The 19,978-nt window shown below is 41.0% G+C and overlaps 2 protein-coding genes across 9 annotated transcripts; both read left to right on the top strand.

Annotated features, from left to right (window-relative positions):
* Positions 1–29: 29 nt before the first annotated feature.
* Positions 30–9,105, top strand: hnrnpm (heterogeneous nuclear ribonucleoprotein M). Of its 8 annotated transcripts, none has more exons than XM_034881901.1 (17): positions 30–298; positions 1,033–1,214; positions 2,794–2,846; positions 3,558–3,565; positions 3,743–3,836; positions 3,927–4,022; positions 4,068–4,235; positions 5,815–5,968; positions 6,084–6,133; positions 6,222–6,291; positions 6,381–6,503; positions 7,067–7,129; positions 7,470–7,538; positions 7,632–7,733; positions 7,860–8,443; positions 8,541–8,592; positions 8,680–9,105. In XM_034881901.1, exons 1-17 carry the CDS (start codon positions 234–236, stop codon positions 8,841–8,843), a joined length of 2,097 nt encoding a protein of 698 aa, XP_034737792.1. In that variant the 5' UTR covers positions 30–233; the 3' UTR covers positions 8,844–9,105. The 8 variants fall into 8 exon arrangements, with proteins under 8 accessions (XP_034737792.1, XP_034737793.1, XP_034737794.1 ...); XM_034881902.1 differs by having other exon boundaries at positions 3,927–4,004; positions 4,050–4,235; XM_034881903.1 differs by having other exon boundaries at positions 3,927–4,004.
* Positions 9,106–9,651: 546 nt separating this feature from the next.
* timm44 (translocase of inner mitochondrial membrane 44 homolog (yeast)) lies at positions 9,652–16,655 on the top strand. Its single transcript, XM_034881947.1, has 13 exons — positions 9,652–9,741; positions 10,201–10,305; positions 10,798–10,977; positions 11,070–11,150; positions 11,280–11,429; positions 11,675–11,811; positions 12,298–12,383; positions 13,692–13,784; positions 14,393–14,517; positions 14,755–14,805; positions 15,007–15,096; positions 15,710–15,820; positions 16,504–16,655. Exons 1-13 carry the CDS (start codon positions 9,712–9,714, stop codon positions 16,621–16,623), a joined length of 1,359 nt encoding a protein of 452 aa, XP_034737838.1. The 5' UTR covers positions 9,652–9,711; the 3' UTR covers positions 16,624–16,655.
* The last annotated feature ends 3,323 nt before the right edge of the window (positions 16,656–19,978 follow it).

The raw sequence follows: 19,978 nt of genomic DNA on the forward strand, positions 1-19,978 counted from the left end.
TGACACCGGATGTAGAAACTTCTATCCGTGGTTTAAACCTTAATCCGAGCAACCTATTTCTGGTCACACACACTACTCTCTCCGCCATTTTCGTAGCTGGTGTCGCAGAGGTGATCGGCGTAGTTTTATGTTTCACTAACGTCCGTTTTGAAAGCGATTGACTTGTTATTATCAACGAAGTTAGTCTTCGATAACACAGTATAATTTAGCAAGACACTAAACTGCACAAGAAGATGTCCACCGAGCAGGCCGAAAATACTAACGTGGCCGAGAAAGCAGGCCTGCAGCAGCAGCCTGGGTAAGTCCATTCATCAAGGTTTCTTTGTTGGTGCTCACCAGCTAACGTTAGCTAGCTACATAGTTAGCCGTAATGATTCAGATCCGAGGGAATATCTCGAGTAGTCTTTAGTAAAAAAATATGAATGCCCCTTGGTTGAATCGCTGTTATGAGGCAATTAGTTTTTTTAGGCCCGCAAAGTTTGTCGTTTTAACCAACTTTATACGTTCATTTGCTGCTAGGTGTGTTTGGGACCCGTCTATTTACCGCTACATGGAGAATCCACCAATTTTTCGTAATTTAGTTAGTAACTAAACGTTAGCAGTTTACTTAGCTAACGATACTTTGTCAATTAACTTTGGTTCCATTTTTTGATTCGTTTGCAGTTTATTCATACACGTTCAAACGATGGACGTTAATTCAGCACTAACGTAATATAGGCCTAAGGTTGTGTCCAAAGAGAGGCCTCGCCATGCGGCGTAAGTGCAATTTGCTTGATAGTTCAGACCATTCTAAATGCGTCTAAATAATACCATTTGTCATTTTTTTAATTGTCATTTCTGTTTTTAAATTTTATTTAGCCCAGCTAGTTATTAACCTGCATCTGCAAATGTGTCTAGAGTAAATATATTGCGTCCTCGGTATCTGCCGTTTAGCTTGTGAATACACTTCTCAAAATCGTGCTTAATTCTGTACTTTTCTGGGCTCACTTTATAAAAGCAGTTTTACTAACTATTAATTGGTCTCTTCTACAGAGAAGTGAATGGAAAAGCCAAGCATGAGTCCAATGCAAGCAGGAAGGAGAGGCCCCAGAAAAGAGGTGGAGGCGGCCGCTACGAACCTTATGGAAACGTGAACAAAAGATATCGCGTTTTTGTCAGCAACATTCCATATGATGTCAAATGGCAAGCTCTCAAAGACCTGATGAAAGAAAAAGGTAAGGTGTTTAGAAAAGGGATTGAGTCAGTTTTTGACATGAAAAAAGCAGCATCCAGGGTCATTTTGTTTGACCACTAAAGCTTTGGAGGGCTTTTGGAAATGTGTGCAGAAACATAAGTTGTACAATGTTGCTTGAGATCTCGTGAGTTATCTGGAACAAAAGTTTTGGACGAGGTCCCTCTCATTTGTCCGTTAACTAAGGAGTTGCTGCAGACTTGCACAAGTGCTGTGAACCTGGATGTTAGACTGAACATTTATTCTTCATCGAGATTACTAAAACCTATTGTGGTTTTTGTGAAGTGGGGGTTGTACATGTGTAAATCCGGTCCACTATTGTGAAAAATCCAGTCCATTATTGTGAAAATCCAATGGTTTAGGATCATGGGACATATTGAGATGCTCTTTCTCATGAAAAAACATACAGTAAATTGCTGAAACTTAATGAGTTTGCCCAGAAACAAGGGACAAGTTGCTCTCAGATGCAACATGTAATTAACAGTAAAAACAAGCTCTCCTGATTTCTAGATGAGTAAAACATTTGGAAGACCTGTTAAATGAAATGATTTGATGCAGTAAATTTCAGCAGAGATTAGGCGTAAATTGTCTCTTAAATGTACAATATGGATTTACATGTGCTGTTATTCATGTGATAGTACTTGTAGTTATGGGGTATTGGAAAGCGTTAGATGTACTATAAGTAATGCACTAAATTGGCATTAACTTGAAGATTAAGCATGTGTTAAGGGAACAATCCTTATTCAGAAGGAGTGCCTCGTATCCGTTTAATGACAACTGACTGTGGAGTTAAATTACATTTTCTCTTTTAGGTGTGACCTTGACAAGCAAATGTTTTCTCAGCAGATCTCCATGTTGTGCCAAACACGGCTATGCGTTGGGGATTTCTTTGGGGTACAGGTCTACAAAATGAAGCAACTTCTTATGCACTGCCCTTGTCTCTAGAGGTTTGGTCACTGATGTCCATTCGTTGAACAGACACGTGATCTGGATCGAAGGCGTGGCTGTGGTCGCCGCTGAATCAAAATTTGGATATTGTGCGTTTTTAAGGAACAGGTCCACTTTTAAGAACATGTTTGCAGTTAGTTTATTTCCACTAAGAGCTTGCCTTCATTAAGATTATGGTAAATTTGTATAGCTGTAGGTTTCCTCAGTTGATGGGCGAATGTATTGCTGCATTGGCCTGATGTTTTAAAATGGAGATATTTGACCAAGTATTCCCAGGTTTGCAATGAAATGGTGAAAAGGTGGTGTTCATGGAAATATATCCAAATAGGCAGGCTGATGGCCATTTCAACAGTTGCTGTCCTCAGTCTATTGCTTTTGGTGCTTCGGAATTCCAACAAGGACAGGCTAAGAAGTCTTATTTTATTAAAAAAAAAAAGACCCAAGCTTGCTTTTTGTAGACCTGTACCATATAGTGCTGGTGCTGGGGGAAGGCGCAGGACTGGCAGTCTGAGCTCACTGTCACCGGCCGCCCTACTTGTGTCTGCTCTAAACCCCCATTGTTCTCTCGGCTTCTCTCCCCTTGGTGTGTGTCGTCTCTGGAATCTGATTTGTAGTGGGTGAGGTAACGTACGTGGAACACTTAATGGACGCAGAAGGCAAATCGAGGGTAAGTGCAAATACATACAAATAAAACATGAATAATCCTAGACAAACCTGTGTTTGTCAGCTTTGGTGTCTTTATTTTCAGTTTGGGGAATTGCTCAGCTTCAGAATCCTGGCGGAGTGTGTGAGATGGTGACATGCCGGAGGCGTGTGATATATTTGGTGTCGTCAGTGGCACTGACTTGAGGTCATCTCGAGGGTTGATGCTATTATAAAAGGACTTCAGCTTTCTTTGTAGCCGATCCTGTGGGATTGCAGTATCTCCCTTTTTGGTTGCTGGATTTGCTCCTAATGAACTAAAGGGGTCTAGTCTGCAAGCGGTTGTTACAAGGCTGTTAGATGGTTGTTAAATATAACTCACGCAGAACTGCTTTACTGGAAACGTCCATTACCTTAGTAATCCTATTTCACCGTGGATTACCTACCCTTTTGGATGTTGGGAAAGATACATTTTAATATTCACCAGACTTGCCTGCATTGTGTTAGTGACTGGGATAAAATGAGTTGTTAAAATTGTAATTTTTATTTGAAAGCTGAGTTGTGGTCAAGGCGATAGGCTTGTGTGGTGTTGAACTTGTGATTGTGCATGACATTCTCTATTTTTTCTTGAATATTATCTATTTAAACATGTATTTTAACCATTGCTTTTACTAATTTAAATCATTCTTTACCCCTTTTTGGTGCGGCCTGTTCTGGTTGTCTTTGATCAACAAAGGGTTGTGCGTAAGTAGTCTATCCATTTATCATTTTTCAATTGTTTGCTTCAATGCTTCTTCAGATTGACAAAACTGAATGCTGCAATCCTGCTTAAGTTAAGGAAGGAACCATGTGCACCAGTGTCAATGTTAAAGATCTAGAAGTTTGATTCCTCTCATGTGATGTACTCTATATTTCTGTCAGTGTTGTTGAGTTTAGGACTGAAGAGCTAATGAAGAAAGCAGTGGAGAAGGTCAACAAGCACAACCTAAATGGACGACCCCTAAAAGTGAAAGAGGTATGCCACAACCAGACTGACCAGAAAGCAGCAATGTGATCAAAATGTCGTGTGGATTTTCCTGAGTCATAGTTTCATGCTTTTTATTAGGACCCTGATGGTGTGATTGCTCAGAGAGAAATCAACAAGGCTCAAGGTGGAGGCCCTCCAGGAGGCCATGGAGGAATGGGGGGCCATGGAGGAATGGGGGGGCACGGCGGAATGGGGGGCCACGGTGGAATGGGAGGCCACGGCGGAATGGGTGGAATGGATCGCATGAACATGGATCGAATGGGCCCTGGGCCAAATGGCTCCATGGTCAACATTCCTCCTAGCCTGATGAACAACCCCAACATCCCCAATGAGATCATCCACGGTCTCCAGGCTGGAAGGATTGGCAGCACTGTCTTTGTGGCTAATGTGAGGCTTCTGGAGTTCTTTATTCCTCATTGTTTTACTATCCAAATAATACCAAATTTCTCCAATTAAGCAACGTGAAAAAAGTAAAGCAGCAAATTAGTGCTGCGCAATTAATCATACTGTATTCACAATCGCGATTTTGCCTTTCCACAATCAAATTTGCGTGATCGAGCGATATTTGAAATAAGTCATTGTGTTCCTAGAAGGCTCGTTTTTTTTTTTTTGCAAAGCCAATCTACCGCTCCGTAAACCCCCTGTTGGATCATGTGCCAGTCAGTTGTTTCCTGCACAGCTTAGTTTCTAGAAGTAGACAGTCACAGAGGACAGAGTAACTTGATGGAAAATCCACAACAGATGGCAGCGGGATATAGGTTTACCAGTTTACCAGTAAACGCAACATTTTGTCCCGTCTGTGTTTGTCAGACAACAGCCGTGACCAGTGCTAGTTAGTGTCTGTTAGCTCACAGGGCTCTTGGGTGCGAGTAACATTTTTCCTCTTGGTCTCACCGGTGCACCAAATGTCCTCGCATCCGCTGCCTCTCCACAAACCAAGCAATGTTGTTTATAACGGTATGGTTTAATGTTGCGTTACGTGACCCATTTACTTCTGTAAAGCCGTGCCTGTGTTCGTATCTCTCCTCTACCCTCTCCGCACAGCCCCTCCCCCAATTAACTCACACACGGCTCCCCAGCAACATGGAGAGACACAGCAGCAAGAGCGCCGTTCCACACTTCTGACAGTTGTCTACAGTTTTAATTATTATTAACACAGCTGTATTTTAAGCATGAGGCCAACCTGTATTTGTACCAGTGTTTCCGCTGGTAACTCTGCTATTGCGGCGGCCACGTCAAAAAACACAGAAGTTATTGAATGCAACTAACTTTAGTTTGTAGAATAATAGAGTTTGAGACAGAGTGCTTGACCTGGGTGAGAAATGTGACCTGTGGCCAGAATATCATAGTTAATAAAAATGCACCGCAGTGATGATACAGACATTTCGTCTGACCCGCCGTTTGACCCGTGCTAGACCCCTTCATTATGAGTCTGCCGTCACTCTGAGAGTAGCATATACGTCCATCGCACTAACCCTCTCTCCCTACCTCTCTTAATCAGTTATTGTTGAAAGTAAATGGAGCTTTCTCAAAGATATTTTATTTTAAATATATCCTAGGCTATTTATTTCAGATAATTTACATGTGTTGCAGCTGTATGGATGTATGTACAACATACAACTTCAACATAAGAGCACAATTTGGATGTGAAAGCAGTTATATATAGCCTATGTGACAATACATTATGTTTTGGTTAAAATCAACAAATAATCGTGATCTCAGTATTGATCAAAATATTCATTATCATTTTGGCCATAATTGTGCAGCCCTACAGCAAATACGTTTTCAAAATTGTTGCCCAAACAATTAATATTTTTATTAAATAATAAACAACTTTTCTGACTAATAGTTTCAGCATTAGAGTTCGGATGGTATTTAATCACGTGGTATTTTTGTTTGTAAGGACATGGTGTGGTCTTTTTGCTTACCTGTGGATAAACAAGTAATTCTTGTTCCTTCCCTACAGCTGGACTACAAAGTGGGCTGGAAGAAGCTGAAAGAGGTATTCAGCATGGCGGGCATGGTGGTAAGGGCTGACATTCTGGAAGATAAGGATGGGAAAAGCAGAGGCATGGGTACCGTTACATTTGATATGCCCATTGAAGCAGTCCAGGCTGTCTGTATCCTTTTGAAACATGTAGATTTGGGATCCCTTTGTGTATGCATAACTGTTTATTCAGTAGAATCGCATCTTTTCAAAATGTCTATGGTATGCTTTCCTTAATGATTTCACAGCTATGTTTAATGGGCAGCTGTTATTCAACAGAGTCATGCACGTCAAACTGGTATGTTGCCTGAAGGTCACTCACTGTACATTGGATCACATTTTGATTCCAGTGCATAGTCTAAATGCATTTGTTGGCTTTTTGTCAGGATGAGAAGTCCCTGCCCAAAGATTTTGGACCACCAGACAGAGCTGCTGCTGCCGCTGCCGCTCTTCCCCGTAAGTATACACATAGCTTTTGTTTTTTCTACATACACCTCCATTTTCTGTGTAGGCAATGTCTTACTGTAGCCATTTTCTCTGCCTAGGTGGCCTGAGTGGTATTGGTTTGGGCCTGGGACCTGGTGGCCAGCCCATTGATGCTAACCAGCTCAATAGAGGAGGAGGTGGTGGTGGTGGTGGTGGAGGAATGGGCAACATGGGCCCTGGAGGTAACTAGCTCCAGTTTTTGTTTTAAACTGTGCGTATTATGCTTTCCCCTTTCCTTTTTATTGTGTTATATAGGTTTACAAAACAAAAAAGCTTAAAGTCCTCCCCAAAGGAACTTAGGAACAAAGGAACTCTCTAGCAGAAAACACTGTTCACAAACTCCTCCAAACCGCTGTATTGTGGTCCAGCCTTTACTTCCGTGACAAACATGCATCACTTTGTAACACACGTCATAATGCTCGCATAGCTGCTAGCATGGCACTCCCTCATGCTATGCAACTGACGAGCTAGCAGAACCTACTGTTCATTTGGTACTCACGGCAAAGATGGGACAGAAGTGAGATACCTCACTCTGTAGCTAAGACAGAGAGCTCAACACAATGTGCAGTACAACAAATACATGGTGTTTTCTGAAAATTAAACAAACCTATTCTGGTTCCACCTCTAAATACAATTATGACCCTGGAAATGTGCATAACATGAGCACTTTAAACCGTGCTCATATTATTCTCAATTATTAGACGCCATTGACTTTGTTGCTTATGATTCTTCTTCTCACTTGTAGGAATGGATGGAATGGGCTTTGGCAACATGGGAGGACGTATGGGAGGAGGTGGAGGTGGAGGCGGTATGTACTGAAATTTTAAAGTAGCCCCTACTGTATTTACCTCAACTACTGAATTTACAGCAAATCCACATGTTGTTAACTGTAATACATTCAAGTCTTTCCAACAACTCAAGGTATAATTCAAGCCTTTTAAAAGAATGTTTCCTAGAAACATTTTTAACAAGTTTTAAATGCTGTCTCAAACGGCTTAACAGCGGACCATAGCAAAATGGAATATTTGTCAATTTTATATATCATGCACCCAGACAAGGGTATCAGGAACTGGATTTCTCTAAATAGCCTGTCCACCTGTCTCTGATTGTGCCCTCTGACATTAAGACTCTCTTCTCCACTTTACTAGGAATGGACAACTTTGGAGGAATGAACAACATGGATCGTTTTGGTTCTTCGGGAATGGGCAGGATGAACGGTAAGAAGACCTTTTTAAGCACTCCAAAGCAAGCGTGGAAGACTTTCACGTTTTGCTGGATGTTTCTAATGGTTTAATCTCTTGCATTGTCAGAGATGGACCGTGGGATTGGTGGTGCTTTTGAAAGGGAGTTTGGGCGCAATGAAATGGGAATGTCTCGCAATAATTTTGGAGAATCCTTTGAAAGAGGAATGGGTTAGTATTCTTAAGGATTTCGTTTGAAATTCCTCTAACTACTCTGTTAAGCCTCAGTAGATGTAACGCTCACTTCAGCTTAGATGTTTGAAATAACTTTATTTCATTTTTTTTTTTTTTTTAAAGGAAACTCTCTCGGTATGGACCGCATGAACACTGGGATGGACCGCCTGGGCACCGGGATGGACCGCATGGCAGGGATGGACCGGATGGGCATGGACAGGATGGACCGTGGGTCTGACCTGGACAGACTAGGTTCTGGGTTCGACCGGATGGGTTCCGGGATGGACCGGCTGGGGCCCAGTATGGACAGGCTTGGACCTGGCCTGGACCGTATGAGCTCCAGCATGGACCGCCTCGGCCCAGCTGGGTTTGAACGCTTAGGCCCGTCTGGTTTGGATCGCATGGGTTCTGGCCTGGACTTTGGCTCCCCAATGGGTATGGATCGCATTGGCAACACCGGGATCGACAGAATGCCCAGCAGCTTCGACCGCATTGGCTCAGCTGGAGGAATTGACCGCTTCCCGTCCGGTGGCATCGACCGCATGAGCACTAGCATGGATCGGATGGGGTCTGCAGGTGTTAGTGGTCAGTTTGATCGCTCTGCTGACATGGATCGTGGATTTGGTGGAAATTCCTTTGGAGGAGCTGGAGGGCCTGGAACTGGGGGAGGCAATGTCAGGAAGGGATGCCAGATCTTTGTTAGAAATGTAAGTATTTATCTGCGGAGTAGTTGGTCTTTAATAATTTGATCGGTACCTTCTTATGAATGGTTGAATTCAATTTGGAATTAATTTTGTTTTTCAGCTGCCATTCGACTTCAACTGGAAGATGCTGAAGGATACCTTCAATACATGCGGTAAGAGTAGTTTTATAAATATCAAATTATTGCTTGCTATTTTACATTTTAAGATGACTTCTAACATTGGTGTTCTTCCCTGCGCAGGCATGGTTCAGTATGCTGATATTAAGATGGAGAACGGCAAGTCCAAAGGCTGTGGTGTGGTTCGCTTCGACACCCCTGAAACTGCCGAGCGCGTCTGCCGGACCATGAATGGCTATCGGCTGAATGGAAGAGAAATTGACGTTAGGATTGATAGGAATGCATAAATTTGTCTGTACTACATCTGACATTTCATTTAGTCCAAATGCTCTATCATCTGAATTGCCGCATTCATATTATAATAACTTGGTTTGTTAGATATTTGTAACCGTGAAAGTTATTAATTTGTCACTGTCAGAGTGTTTTAGTTTTTTGCTTAAATTTGAATTTTTTTAGAGACCAAACTTTTAATTTTTTTTCTGTCACGCTTCAGCTGTCATTGCCTTTTGTTCTATAAGGTGTTTTGATAAATAAACCTCAGTATTTGAAGTGCTTTGGATTGTTTTTGTGTTATTGCATTACCTGTCAAAAGTGGACTTTCCAATCAACAGTTATAACTTGATAAGGATTATCAAGTTATAGCTTTACTGCAATTTGAGATACTTAATGTTATTTACTCACTTATTAACACTTGGTTGGACAGTTTTACTTGTGAATGAAGAAAATGCAAGTGTAATAAGTGGGGAGAAATGAATGTAGTCAAATTATGCCAGATTAACTAAAGGGGGGGGGGGGGTAAAGCAAACAGGGATATGATCTGGGGGTGGCAATAGCTCAGTCTGTAGTAATTTTGGTTGGGAACTGGTGGGTTGCTGGTTCAAGTCCCCATACGGACTAAAGCATGGTGGTGGTCTGGAAGCTGGAGAGGTGCCAGTTCACTCCTGGGCACAGCCAAGGTGCTCTTGAGCAAGGCAGCCCAACTGCAGCCCCCTCACTCTGACATCTCTCAATTTAGTGCATGTATAGGTACTGAGCATGTGTATGTAAAAACATTGTAAGTTCCTCTTGCGGCTTTAATAAAGTATCCATTATTATTTAAATTAGCGCTCAAGACTCCACCCACGTGGATATGGAAGGTCAGTCATTACATTCAAGATGGCGACCCCCTTGTGTCAGTGTTACCAGGTGAGCGCTTTAGATTTCTGGGTTAAATATTAGCATTTGAACAACACGAATTGGTAAGGGGGGAACTTCAACAACATACTAAACTGCCAGGTTCACCAGAGACAGGAAGTGCGATTTTTTTCTGACCAAGCTGCTAACTTAGCGTTCGCTAGCTAAGTTAGCTCTGAATAGTAAGCTATCCAGCAGCTGGCGTTTGAACTCTGAAGCGCAGGACAAAGTCAAATAAAATGTAAACTTCGGTATCTAGCTGCATGTTCTGACTCTCCATCATGCATTGTAGTTGACTATATTTGGATTATTACTTATTTTCTTTTCTTCTAACACTAATGACGGCGTTTCAGCTACATATTACGTATCATGCAGTAACGATTTATCAATGACATGCGTGATTATAAGTAGTTGCGTGCTTATCGAGAAGTCTTAACAAGTTTGAGGGTTACTTCTCATGTCTGTCTCCAGATATGTGTAAGAAGAGGCTTGGTGGCAGTCCCTTCCTCTTACCTGCTACTTCACAACAGACCCAATGTTTACAGGATACGTGGGGTCCTCACATGCTCTTCACAGGTAGGTAACACATAACAATTTTTTATCTGTGGAGTGGTTTTCCGGTTTTAGGTTGTATTATTCAACCCCAATACATTCCTGCAGTTTATTTTCCTAAAGACAGACTTATATTTGTTGGTGTTTTTGGATAATATTGTTGTAACCTTGCAAAATGAACACACATTCAGTTGCCGGTTAATACCTAGCTAAAACCAATGCAGTACAACAGTCCTGCTCTTTTTTTAAGAGTTCTGAAGAAAGCACTGAAACAGTTCCTAGCATGAAGTCTTCTACGGTGCATATTTATCATTCTAATGTGCTCCTTTTGTCTATACAAGTTATCCTACTTGTTCTCTAAAGTTTTCCACAGCATTTTGAGCAGTAGGGAACATTTTCATTGCAGGTCATAAGCTTAAGTTTTATTGAACTGCTCCAGACATCCTTGGAGTTAATTATTTGTATATGTTGTGTGATATTCCTACTAACAAAGTGTGTTAATCACCCATTCTGCAGGTACGGCATTTGTCAGGGGAGAGAAGTGGTGGCAGAAAAGGTTTCCTGGGGGAGCTTCTGGAAAACATTAAGCAGGAGCTTAACAAAAACAAAGAAATGAAAGACAACATCAAGAAGTTCCGGGAAGAGGCTAAAAAACTAGAAGAGTCAGATGCATTGAAACAAGCTCGAAGGAAATTTGTTAGTATTTGACCACACAAACACAGCATTTCTATCCATGTTGTTTTGAAAAGCTAGTGCTAGTGCAAATTTCCCATCTGTCTGTTTCTCAGAAAACTATAGAGTCTGAAACAGCAAAGACCTCCGATGTTCTGAGGAAGAAGTTGGGATCCATCTCTGAGACAGTTAAAGAGGTAAAGAAGTATCACAATCAGATAGAGACCTTTCTTTTGGTGCATTTTGTATGATAGATTGATGCTCTTAATGTTGATCTATCCAACCTTACAAGCTGTGTGTGTTTGTGTGTCTGTGTGCGTGGACAGGGGCTAGAGGAGGTCAGCCGAACAGATATTGGGAAGAAATTCAAGGATGGAATGGAGGAAGCAGCCAAAACAGCAAAGACCTCCGCAGAATCCGTCTCTAAAAGTGGAGAGATGTTGGGGAAGACTGGTGCGTTCAGAGCAATATCAAAGGTATGGAGTCACTGGTACAGATATATTTCCCAGTTCAAAGTTAAACTACATTCATTGGTTTTTGCTTCTACAAAAGAATCTTTTACAAAGATTCTTTCTTTTTTTTTCTCTCTGTTGTATTGTTAATAATGTGTCATATTACATTCATAGAAACTTAAAGAAACACAAAGTCCTGAATAGGATATACCTGAATACTGCTGGTACTTATTAGTTCTCTCTTCTGCTACCTGTTCTTCTGTTTTCAGGGAATGGAGAGTGTAAAGAAAGACATCGGTGACCTGGGTCACACTGGCCCTTACCGGCCTCCTGCCAGGCTCAGGAAGAGGAGTGAGTTCTCCTCCAAGGGGGCAGGGGATGGCAGCAAGGTCTTCGAAGCCAACGAGTACGTGAGTGCCCTCTGCTTTGCCCTGATACTGAGAGGGGAACGCCCTTCATGTTCATAGATTGCTGATATGGCCTCTTGCAGTCTAATACTTATTAAAAATACAGGAAGGGACACCAACGGAAAGCTTTAAAACTGTGAGAGTTGAGAATCTCATCTCTTCAGGTACCAAGAGCCTCAGCCACCTTATCTGAACTACTATTAGGGAAACATTACAGTTTGCTGAGATAATCAAACTGTAGCTTTCCAGAAGAGAAACTGCTCGGTGGTCTGTGGTCATACTGTGTTTTAAAATAGTTTGTACAATTCTCAAAGCTGAACCTTGATAGTATTCCCAAAAGTTTGTTTTACATTTAGTTAATCGTTCTAGCTGTAAATAGTTTATTCCTATCTGGGTTAAATTTGATGGCTAGCAGGAGCGCAGAAAGTCAACAGGAACACCTGTTTCCCTCCCCCTATTTGATGTTTTATTGGTGTGTTCTTTAGGGAAGCAAAGGGTGTGGTGCTCCACAGAGACTCAAAATGGTACCAGCAGTGGAAGGAATTCAAAGACAACAATATGGTCTTTAACAGTAAGTACTAACTGATCTCTTTCTGGCTGCAGCCTTGACTGTTTATATAAAATCAGCTGTTACTGAGTGCACTAGACATTTACTGTTGCATGAACAGTAAGTGATATGAAGTCCAAGGCAACTAGCATAAAGTTGTATGCAGTTTTTTTTTGGAAATGAGTCATAAATGGAGAACACCCCCCTTTTAATTGCCAAGTTGTAATTAGAGCAACAACATTTTGGATATGGTTTGGGAGAAATGCACATCATCCAGGTTATCCTGCATGTGATGCTGCTGTGGTTTTTTTCACAGCTGGTGAGACCGATAAATCTTAAAACTTGTAAACACTTTTCAAACCTTCAAGTTGATGAGGCAACACCAATAGGCATTTGCTGAAAAAGTCAGTTCATGGGATAAGTTAGAGTGTGTAAAATGAAGGTACATCACTACTGATTTAGTCAACATTATACACATAAGTTTGGTAAACAACGTTGATGATCAACGATGATGACGACGTATTTTTTTTTTTTTTGCTGATTTATGTCAGAAAATGAATTGCCCTCCTGTAGCTCCAATTATGAAATTGGTAATAGGGACTTAACCTGTGTTTGCACAATATGTTTTACACATCAACACATTGTATATGTCATGTTTAAAGGATTTTTAATTCAGTGCTGTGAAAGAGTGAAGTTTTTAGACTCAATGGAGCATGGAGCACAAACACTTCCCTGCCTCTCGACCCCAGCACATTGGATATTGCTTGTTGAAGGCGTCCAGAGGAAAGTTTTGCACCATCATCCAGCCCTGCTTACTACATGTATATGGTGTGTGTGTTTCTGTGTGAGTGGACTGAAGAGATGTGACCTCTAGCTCAACCGGTAGAGTTTGCGCCCAAAGTTGGCCGAGTCCTTGGCAGCAGCCCGTGTTTGAATCCGAACTGCGGCCCTTTGCGTTATATCATCCACTCTCTCCCCCCTTTCCTCTTTATCTGCACTGACAAAACAAAAACAAATCTTTAAAAAAGACATTTGCTTATTTATAAGGCCATACATTGGAATCATACAATGCTTCATCAATCACCCAGCAGCGACCCGTTGCAGGATTTTGCTGAGCCTCAGTTTTTAGCCTTTTATTTCCCCACCTTGCCCAACCAGCATGCCCTGTGGGATTTCATATTTTTGATGATTTTTGATGAATTATGTCTAATCTCTGGATATGAACTTGAAGAATTTGCTTATCTAAGAGAAGTGCGTGTGCGCGTGTGTGCGTTGTAAGGCTCAGATTTCAACTTAAAATCTAACGTGCTCAAATTTGTATGTTCACTGCAGGGTTCTTTGAGATGAAGATGAAGTATGATGAGAGTGACAACGCCCTTATCAGAGCAACTCGCGCTGTCACCGACAAGATGACTGACATCATAGGTGAGAGACATCTGGTTTAATAGTCTGCATTAATCACACTGAGAGGTCAAATCAAGTGATAACAAAAGATAGAATGCTTGTGTGTACTTCAAGGTATCTACAGGTACCTTTTTTAAAGATTTGTATCATATAAATGTGTGTGTGTGTGTGTGTGTGTGTGTGTGTGTGTGTGTATGAATATATATATATATATGTGTGTGTGTGTGTGTGTGTGTGTGTGTGTGTGTGTGTGTGTGTGTGTGTGTGTGTGTGTGTGTGTGTGTGTGTGTGTGTGTGTGTGTGTGTGTATATGTGTATGTGTGTGTATATATATATATATATATATAGCTAAAAGAAAGTTCTTTTATTTCATCACATAACTAAATTACAAAATGAGATTGAGAAGCAAGGTGACAAATGGCCCAGATTGTGTACTTTCAGTAAGACATGTTATGAATCCAGCAGTAAATTGAAATCAGCATATTCACTTTAGAAAACTACGCCATAAAAGAAGCATACTTTTTTGTTACAAAATACATATCACTACTTGGGCACAGTTGGTTCTACTGCTCATTATCTGATTGCTAAAGGCCTGTGTGTGTTTCCGGTCCCTGTTCATGTGTATTTAGGTGGCCTGTTTTCTAAGACAGAGATGTCTGAAGTACTCACAGAGATTTTGAAGGCGGACCCATCCTTTGACAAAGATTCTTTCCTCAAGCAGTGTGAAAGAGATATCATCCCAAATATACTGGAGGTAAGTTGTACTGCAAACACTGCTGGTACAAGTGTCGATTTCATTTAATTCATTCGAGAAAGGTTTTGTATATATTGATTAAGCTGAGACAAACGCCTGATCTCAAGAAATGTTTTATTTGCATGAAACATTTAATTAAAGTAGATGTAATTGATGTATAAAACCTAAGTTGACCTCCTTCATTTTTTCTGATTGACCTTTTCAGATGTTTCTGATGTGTGCTTTGTCTTCATTCAGGCGATGATCAGAGGCGAGCTGGAGATACTGAAGGACTGGTGTTATGAAGCGGTACGACCTTGCTCACACACTGACAGCTTGAAAGGCTGAAACACAGATACCGTAGGCTTTTCTTGTTACTGAAATGTAATGACCACCATGCTCACAGAACACATTGGGGACATTGATACACATATTGGGTGGGCAATGTTTTATAAAATGTAAGTCACAATGTGTTATTTATTTTGCTTTCACTTCATATTGGGTGTGTAGACATACAGCCAGCTGGCACACCCAATTCAGCAAGGCAAGGCCATGGGACTTCAGTTCCACTCTAAGATCCTGGACATTGACAATATTGATGTAAGTTTCTCCAGACTACACCACACATGATTAATAATAAAGCACGCCAAGACACTCCCAGTCATTTATTAGATTGCAATTAATACAGGTGTTTTGGGGAGTATTAAAAATTCCTAATATTAGCATTTGGCCTCAGGCCAATAGCTGGCAATCTAGATGATAGTTGGTGTTTGGAATATTTTTACAAACAAATTCACATGAATTGTCATATGGATGAGCAGACTTTAAATGTTTTAAAAAAAGAAGAAATTAAGGAGTAATTGCATTGCAAATTAGCATAAGCAAAACATGCTGTGGTATGTGACGTAGGTTTATGCTACATACTTGTTCCTATACAAATAGACATTAAATAAATTAATAATAGAGACTACTTGTCTTACTCTTCTATCTTTTTTTTATAAGCTTTGCACCTGCATTTGTTTTCCCACATTAGAATGACATATAGTTCTCAGACTGTGTTTAAGTTCTTGCAGAAATTTTGTCTCTATCAACCATAATTTAAATATTTTTAGGTATCTCTTGAGCCATAATTATCTCCTTTTTTAATACTTGAATGCTGTCTAAACATCAAATTTGTTGGTTCAGTAAAGTATGAATGTATCCTCTACTACAGTTGGCCATGGGGAAGATGATGGACCAGGGTCCCGTGCTGATTATAACTTTCCAGGCTCAGTTGGTCATGGTGATCCGAAACACCAAAGGAGAGTTGGTGGAGGGAGACCCTGTAAGTTACACACACACACACACGCATTTGTGTAATTTTCTAGAAATAATACAAACTTTAATCACACAAGTGTAAGAACTTTTTATAAATGATGCACCAAGAGATTGTTATAAGACAATTAAGCCACTTTTTATTTGGGAATGGCTTTTATTTTATTTAGACCCACAACCCAGAATAAAGCTTTATACGTTATAAATCAGCCGCAGTGTCCACTCAAGGCCCTTCAGGGACACCTGTGATTGGTAAAGAAGTCAAGGTATCCACTCAGTACCATGCTGCTGGCATCCACCCAGTATACTACTGCAAGATGATTAATGGTGGGCAAATAGTTTTAACAGCTGGATCCAAATGTCAAGACACTAAGTGACTTATGGGCTACAGTGTCTCCTTAAGTGTCTCCTACACCCACTCTCACTGTTCTTCACTCTGGGTAGCTCTTCCTACTTTTATTGTCTGTTAATGGTCTCAGACATGGCTTACATAAATCAGTTTAAATTGTGTGTGTGTGTGTGTGTGTGTGTGTGTGTGTGTGTGTGTGTGTGTGTGTGTGTGTGTGTGTGTGTGTGTGTGTGTGTGTGTGTGTGTGTGTGTGTGTGTGTGTGTCTTCCCTTGCCTTCTGTACAGTGATAAAGATGAATTGAACAGTTAAGAACAAGTGTGCCAATCTGCTTTTCTCCCTTCAGCAAAAAGTGCTCCGGATGATGTACGTGTGGGCTCTGTGTCGAGACCAGGAGGAGCTCAACCCATATGCTGCCTGGAGACTACTTGACATCTCCGCTTCTAGCACCGAGCAGATCCTCTAAGACTCTTTGATCCGCCCAAAAGCAACAAACAATCAAAAAAAACAAAGCACTCAGAGAGAACAGAGTGTACCTGAACAGGCCCTGGAGCTGTCTGGGAAGGAGGAGAGGGGGGGCATGGAGATGAGGGACAGACATGTGGGACATGGGCTCAGTTCACAACATAACTATTGCAGAGTGGTGTTGCTAAATGCTAGGTGTTTCACTTTCTTGTTTTCACTTCACTGGCTGAAGGTTCAATCACTGGGTTTCTTTAAATGCCCGAGTTACTTCCAACAGTTCCATTGGTTCTCACTAGGGGGCGGTAAACTACCATCAACTCTCATACATCCTACTTTCTGCAATGCCTGTATGGCTGTCCATTTTATTGAAACTGTATGTTGCAAGGGCAACCATTGTTAGCATTTAGGGGATACATAGAGTTATTTAAGATTTATTATAAATAAAAGAAAAGGAAATGTGGAAACTGATTTGGGAGTGACCCCGGAACTTCAGGTTGATGTCAAATCTCAGACGTCTCTGCCACACTTTCTCTGTCCATCAGTCCCTCACACTCACTCTCTTCCACTCTGAGGCGATTCTATCTTTGTGGTGTGCCAATCAGGGCTCTCCTAGGTCCTTGTGTATATATATTAAAATTGTCCACTGTAATTGTTAAAATGTGTCTATATTTATTATGAAAAATAAAGTTGACCCGTTTTTCACACCAGCAGACATAAAAAAAAACACATCCTATAAAGTATTTTTAATCTTAATCCCTGCAAATGGTTAAGCTTCTCTTTAGATCTGGAGGATATCACATGATTCCTTCTAGGGCAGAAGCTAATTATTATTTTTAAATTAAATCCTCAGGTGGGATTTCAGTGTTAGCTATATTTCCTTTGGGAGAAATGCTGTTTCAGAGTGATTTTTTTTTTTTTTATAACTATTTCCAGAGAGGGCTAAAGCACTCATTTGCTTTGAGTCTTTTGTAAACTGGATTGTAGCGAGTCTCACATAATAATTCTGACTGCTACATTGGTCTGGGGGACAGTAACTACATCTTACAGTTCTGTTCAAATGGCATGATTTGACCTTTGGTGTTGTGGAGGGTTATAAATTCCTGGCACGTTTTTAAAGTGCCATGTCGTTGCCCTACACTTCAGAGCCATTTGGCCTACAATCAAAAACCAAACCCCCCTTGACAAATAAATAATAGAGGTTGCAAAGACTAAATGGCACCCATTTACCCAATCTCACTAATAATCCCTCAGCCTTGTCAGAGGGTGCAGATGAGAGGATGTGATCACAGTTACAGTAGCTGTACTTCTTGCAGTTGGACAGCTCAGTACAGATGGTAAGATGCAGAGCAGCATGCAGCAGGATTGATTACAGCAGCCTTGTGTGTGAAGGTAAGGGGGGGGGGGGGGGGGGGGGGGGGGGGGGGGGGGGGGCATGTAAACTTGCATGTTATGTATGCCTGCATGTGTACTGTACATCGGTCTGTACATGTAGACCAGCAACTCCACTGTTCCAAGGCTGTCCTGGATGATGGATCTTCCCTGTTTCTGAGTTGCGCTGAGGTTGCAGCTCCCCAATGTAACATTCATCGCTCAGGATGCACCCCCACAACTCGGTCACGCACACACACACCTCAAAATGCAGGTATTCAGAGGAAACACCCTGGAGAATTCACTACAGGGAAATGTGCTCCGCTGGATTCCATCAGACACGTACTGAACAAGAGAAAAATGTGACTCATACATTTATAAGTCTTTTACATTTAGTTGACTTTACATTGATTACATACTGTTCCTCCCTAGAGGTGTGATAATCAGCTTGCACTAAATATTTTGTTACCTTTAGTCATAGTAAGCGTATTATTTCCTGTTGGTGAAGTTTCCAAAAAGGGCTCTTTTAATTTAATGACTGTTGCATTCAGAAGCTTTAATAAGAAGCTGGGTAACAAAATGCTGGGTGTTGCACATGGAAATGTTCAACATTGAGCTGAATCTGAATACTGTATAAAAAATAAATTGGTATTAACTTGCCTTTAAAATGTTGCTGCTTTAATGCCAAATAGATTTCGCTAAACCTGAGAAAACAAATGCCTAAACAAGAAAGTTTATCAGGATCACAACATAATTAAAATGTCATTGGACAAAAAGGTTTGGATGCTTGGAGGGATTCAATCTATACAGTAACGACAGGGATTAGAAAGTTGTTGGTAGCAATGGAATATATATCTTAATGAGAGAAAATATGCAAACACTCCAAATAATCTTGCTATTTTAACCGTACTGTCTGTTGTGTGGAATTAGTTACGGCCTGTATTTCCCTTTTCCCAATTTGTTTAAGCTGCCAATTGCCCTGAGTTGATTGGTGGGTAATTCAGATCACCTGTTGCTCAGGGTATGGGGACTGGCTCCTAAATAGTAATTGAGAGCAGTTTGGTGCATTTCCGCTCTTGTCCAATCATGGCGTGGCAACACCATGTCTTTGGGGGCATTCTGATCATTCCTTAATTCAATGTAGAACTTATTTTAGCCAATTAGTGTTAGATATTTTCATCTGGAACCTCTGGTCTTTAGGACAGTTGAGACTTAATTTGCTGTTTTTTTCTTTACTGGTTGAGGGTGAATTAGAGCATTGCCTAACCTAGCATGAGTGGATATTATTGAACACCTTTCCACATGCATCAGGACAGATCTCTTTGCTATTTGTGCTTAAAGTTTTTGCTCGCCTAACGACAAACTACGGCCCTCAGGATTTATTTAGTTTATTGGTTAAATTTCATTGAAAGCTTTTCTTAGGCACATTTTCAAGGAAGGCACTTGTGAGATTTGTTTCTCCAAGTAAATATTTGTTGTATGCATGTGTTTGGGAATGGGGGCTCAAGGTGGGAAAAAAAAGATTAAAGCCATGCAGCTGGCCAACTGCAGGCCACTCTCACATGTATGTGTCTTTCCCCAGACACACAAAAGTAATGTTAGGTCAACTCCCAAGGAAGTAGGGCAGAAGTGTCACTTAGACTCTCTCACTTGACTGCTGAGTGTTGACATCCCGTAGTGGCGGGGGATCCAGGTTGGCAGCTGCTGCGGGACTAGCAATCTGAGTCACAGCAGCTCAAGAATGATGAACTTGTACCAAAAAAATTCCACGTCCTAAAATAATTTAGCAAACACCTTGAAGTCTGTGAAATGCTGTTAAAATCCTCCCCAGGTGCCTTTTTGATGAATTCAGAAACCGAACAACAGTTAAGTCAAAGAAATAAATCTGCATTAGGGCAAATAGTGACTGTAAAAGCTTTCAGAGTAATGCCATTAAAGTAACTGACTGTGCTCTCCCGTTCCCATTATAGTTACTATTCATCTTTACA

This window comes from Etheostoma cragini, chromosome 9, assembly GCF_013103735.1.
Source record: "Etheostoma cragini isolate CJK2018 chromosome 9, CSU_Ecrag_1.0, whole genome shotgun sequence".
Lineage (NCBI taxonomy): Eukaryota > Metazoa > Chordata > Actinopteri > Perciformes > Percidae > Etheostoma > Etheostoma cragini.

Bases quoted from the DNA above. Each gene is read 5' to 3' on its own strand.
- hnrnpm (XM_034881899.1), top strand. From the start codon at position 234: ATGTCCACCGAGCAGGCCGAAAATACTAACGTGGCCGAGAAAGCAGGC. The intron at 5,969-6,083 runs GTATCCTTTTGA...ATGATTTCACAG, and splicing joins TGAAGCAGTCCAGGCTGTCT to CTATGTTTAATGGGCAGCTG. The intron at 7,539-7,631 runs GTAAGAAGACCT...TTGCATTGTCAG, and splicing joins GGGAATGGGCAGGATGAACG to AGATGGACCGTGGGATTGGT.
- timm44 (XM_034881947.1), top strand. From the start codon at position 9,712: ATGGCGACCCCCTTGTGTCAGTGTTACCAG. The intron at 12,384-13,691 runs GTAAGTACTAAC...TGTTCACTGCAG, and splicing joins CAACAATATGGTCTTTAACA to GGTTCTTTGAGATGAAGATG. The intron at 14,806-15,006 runs GTACGACCTTGC...TTGGGTGTGTAG, and splicing joins AGGACTGGTGTTATGAAGCG to ACATACAGCCAGCTGGCACA.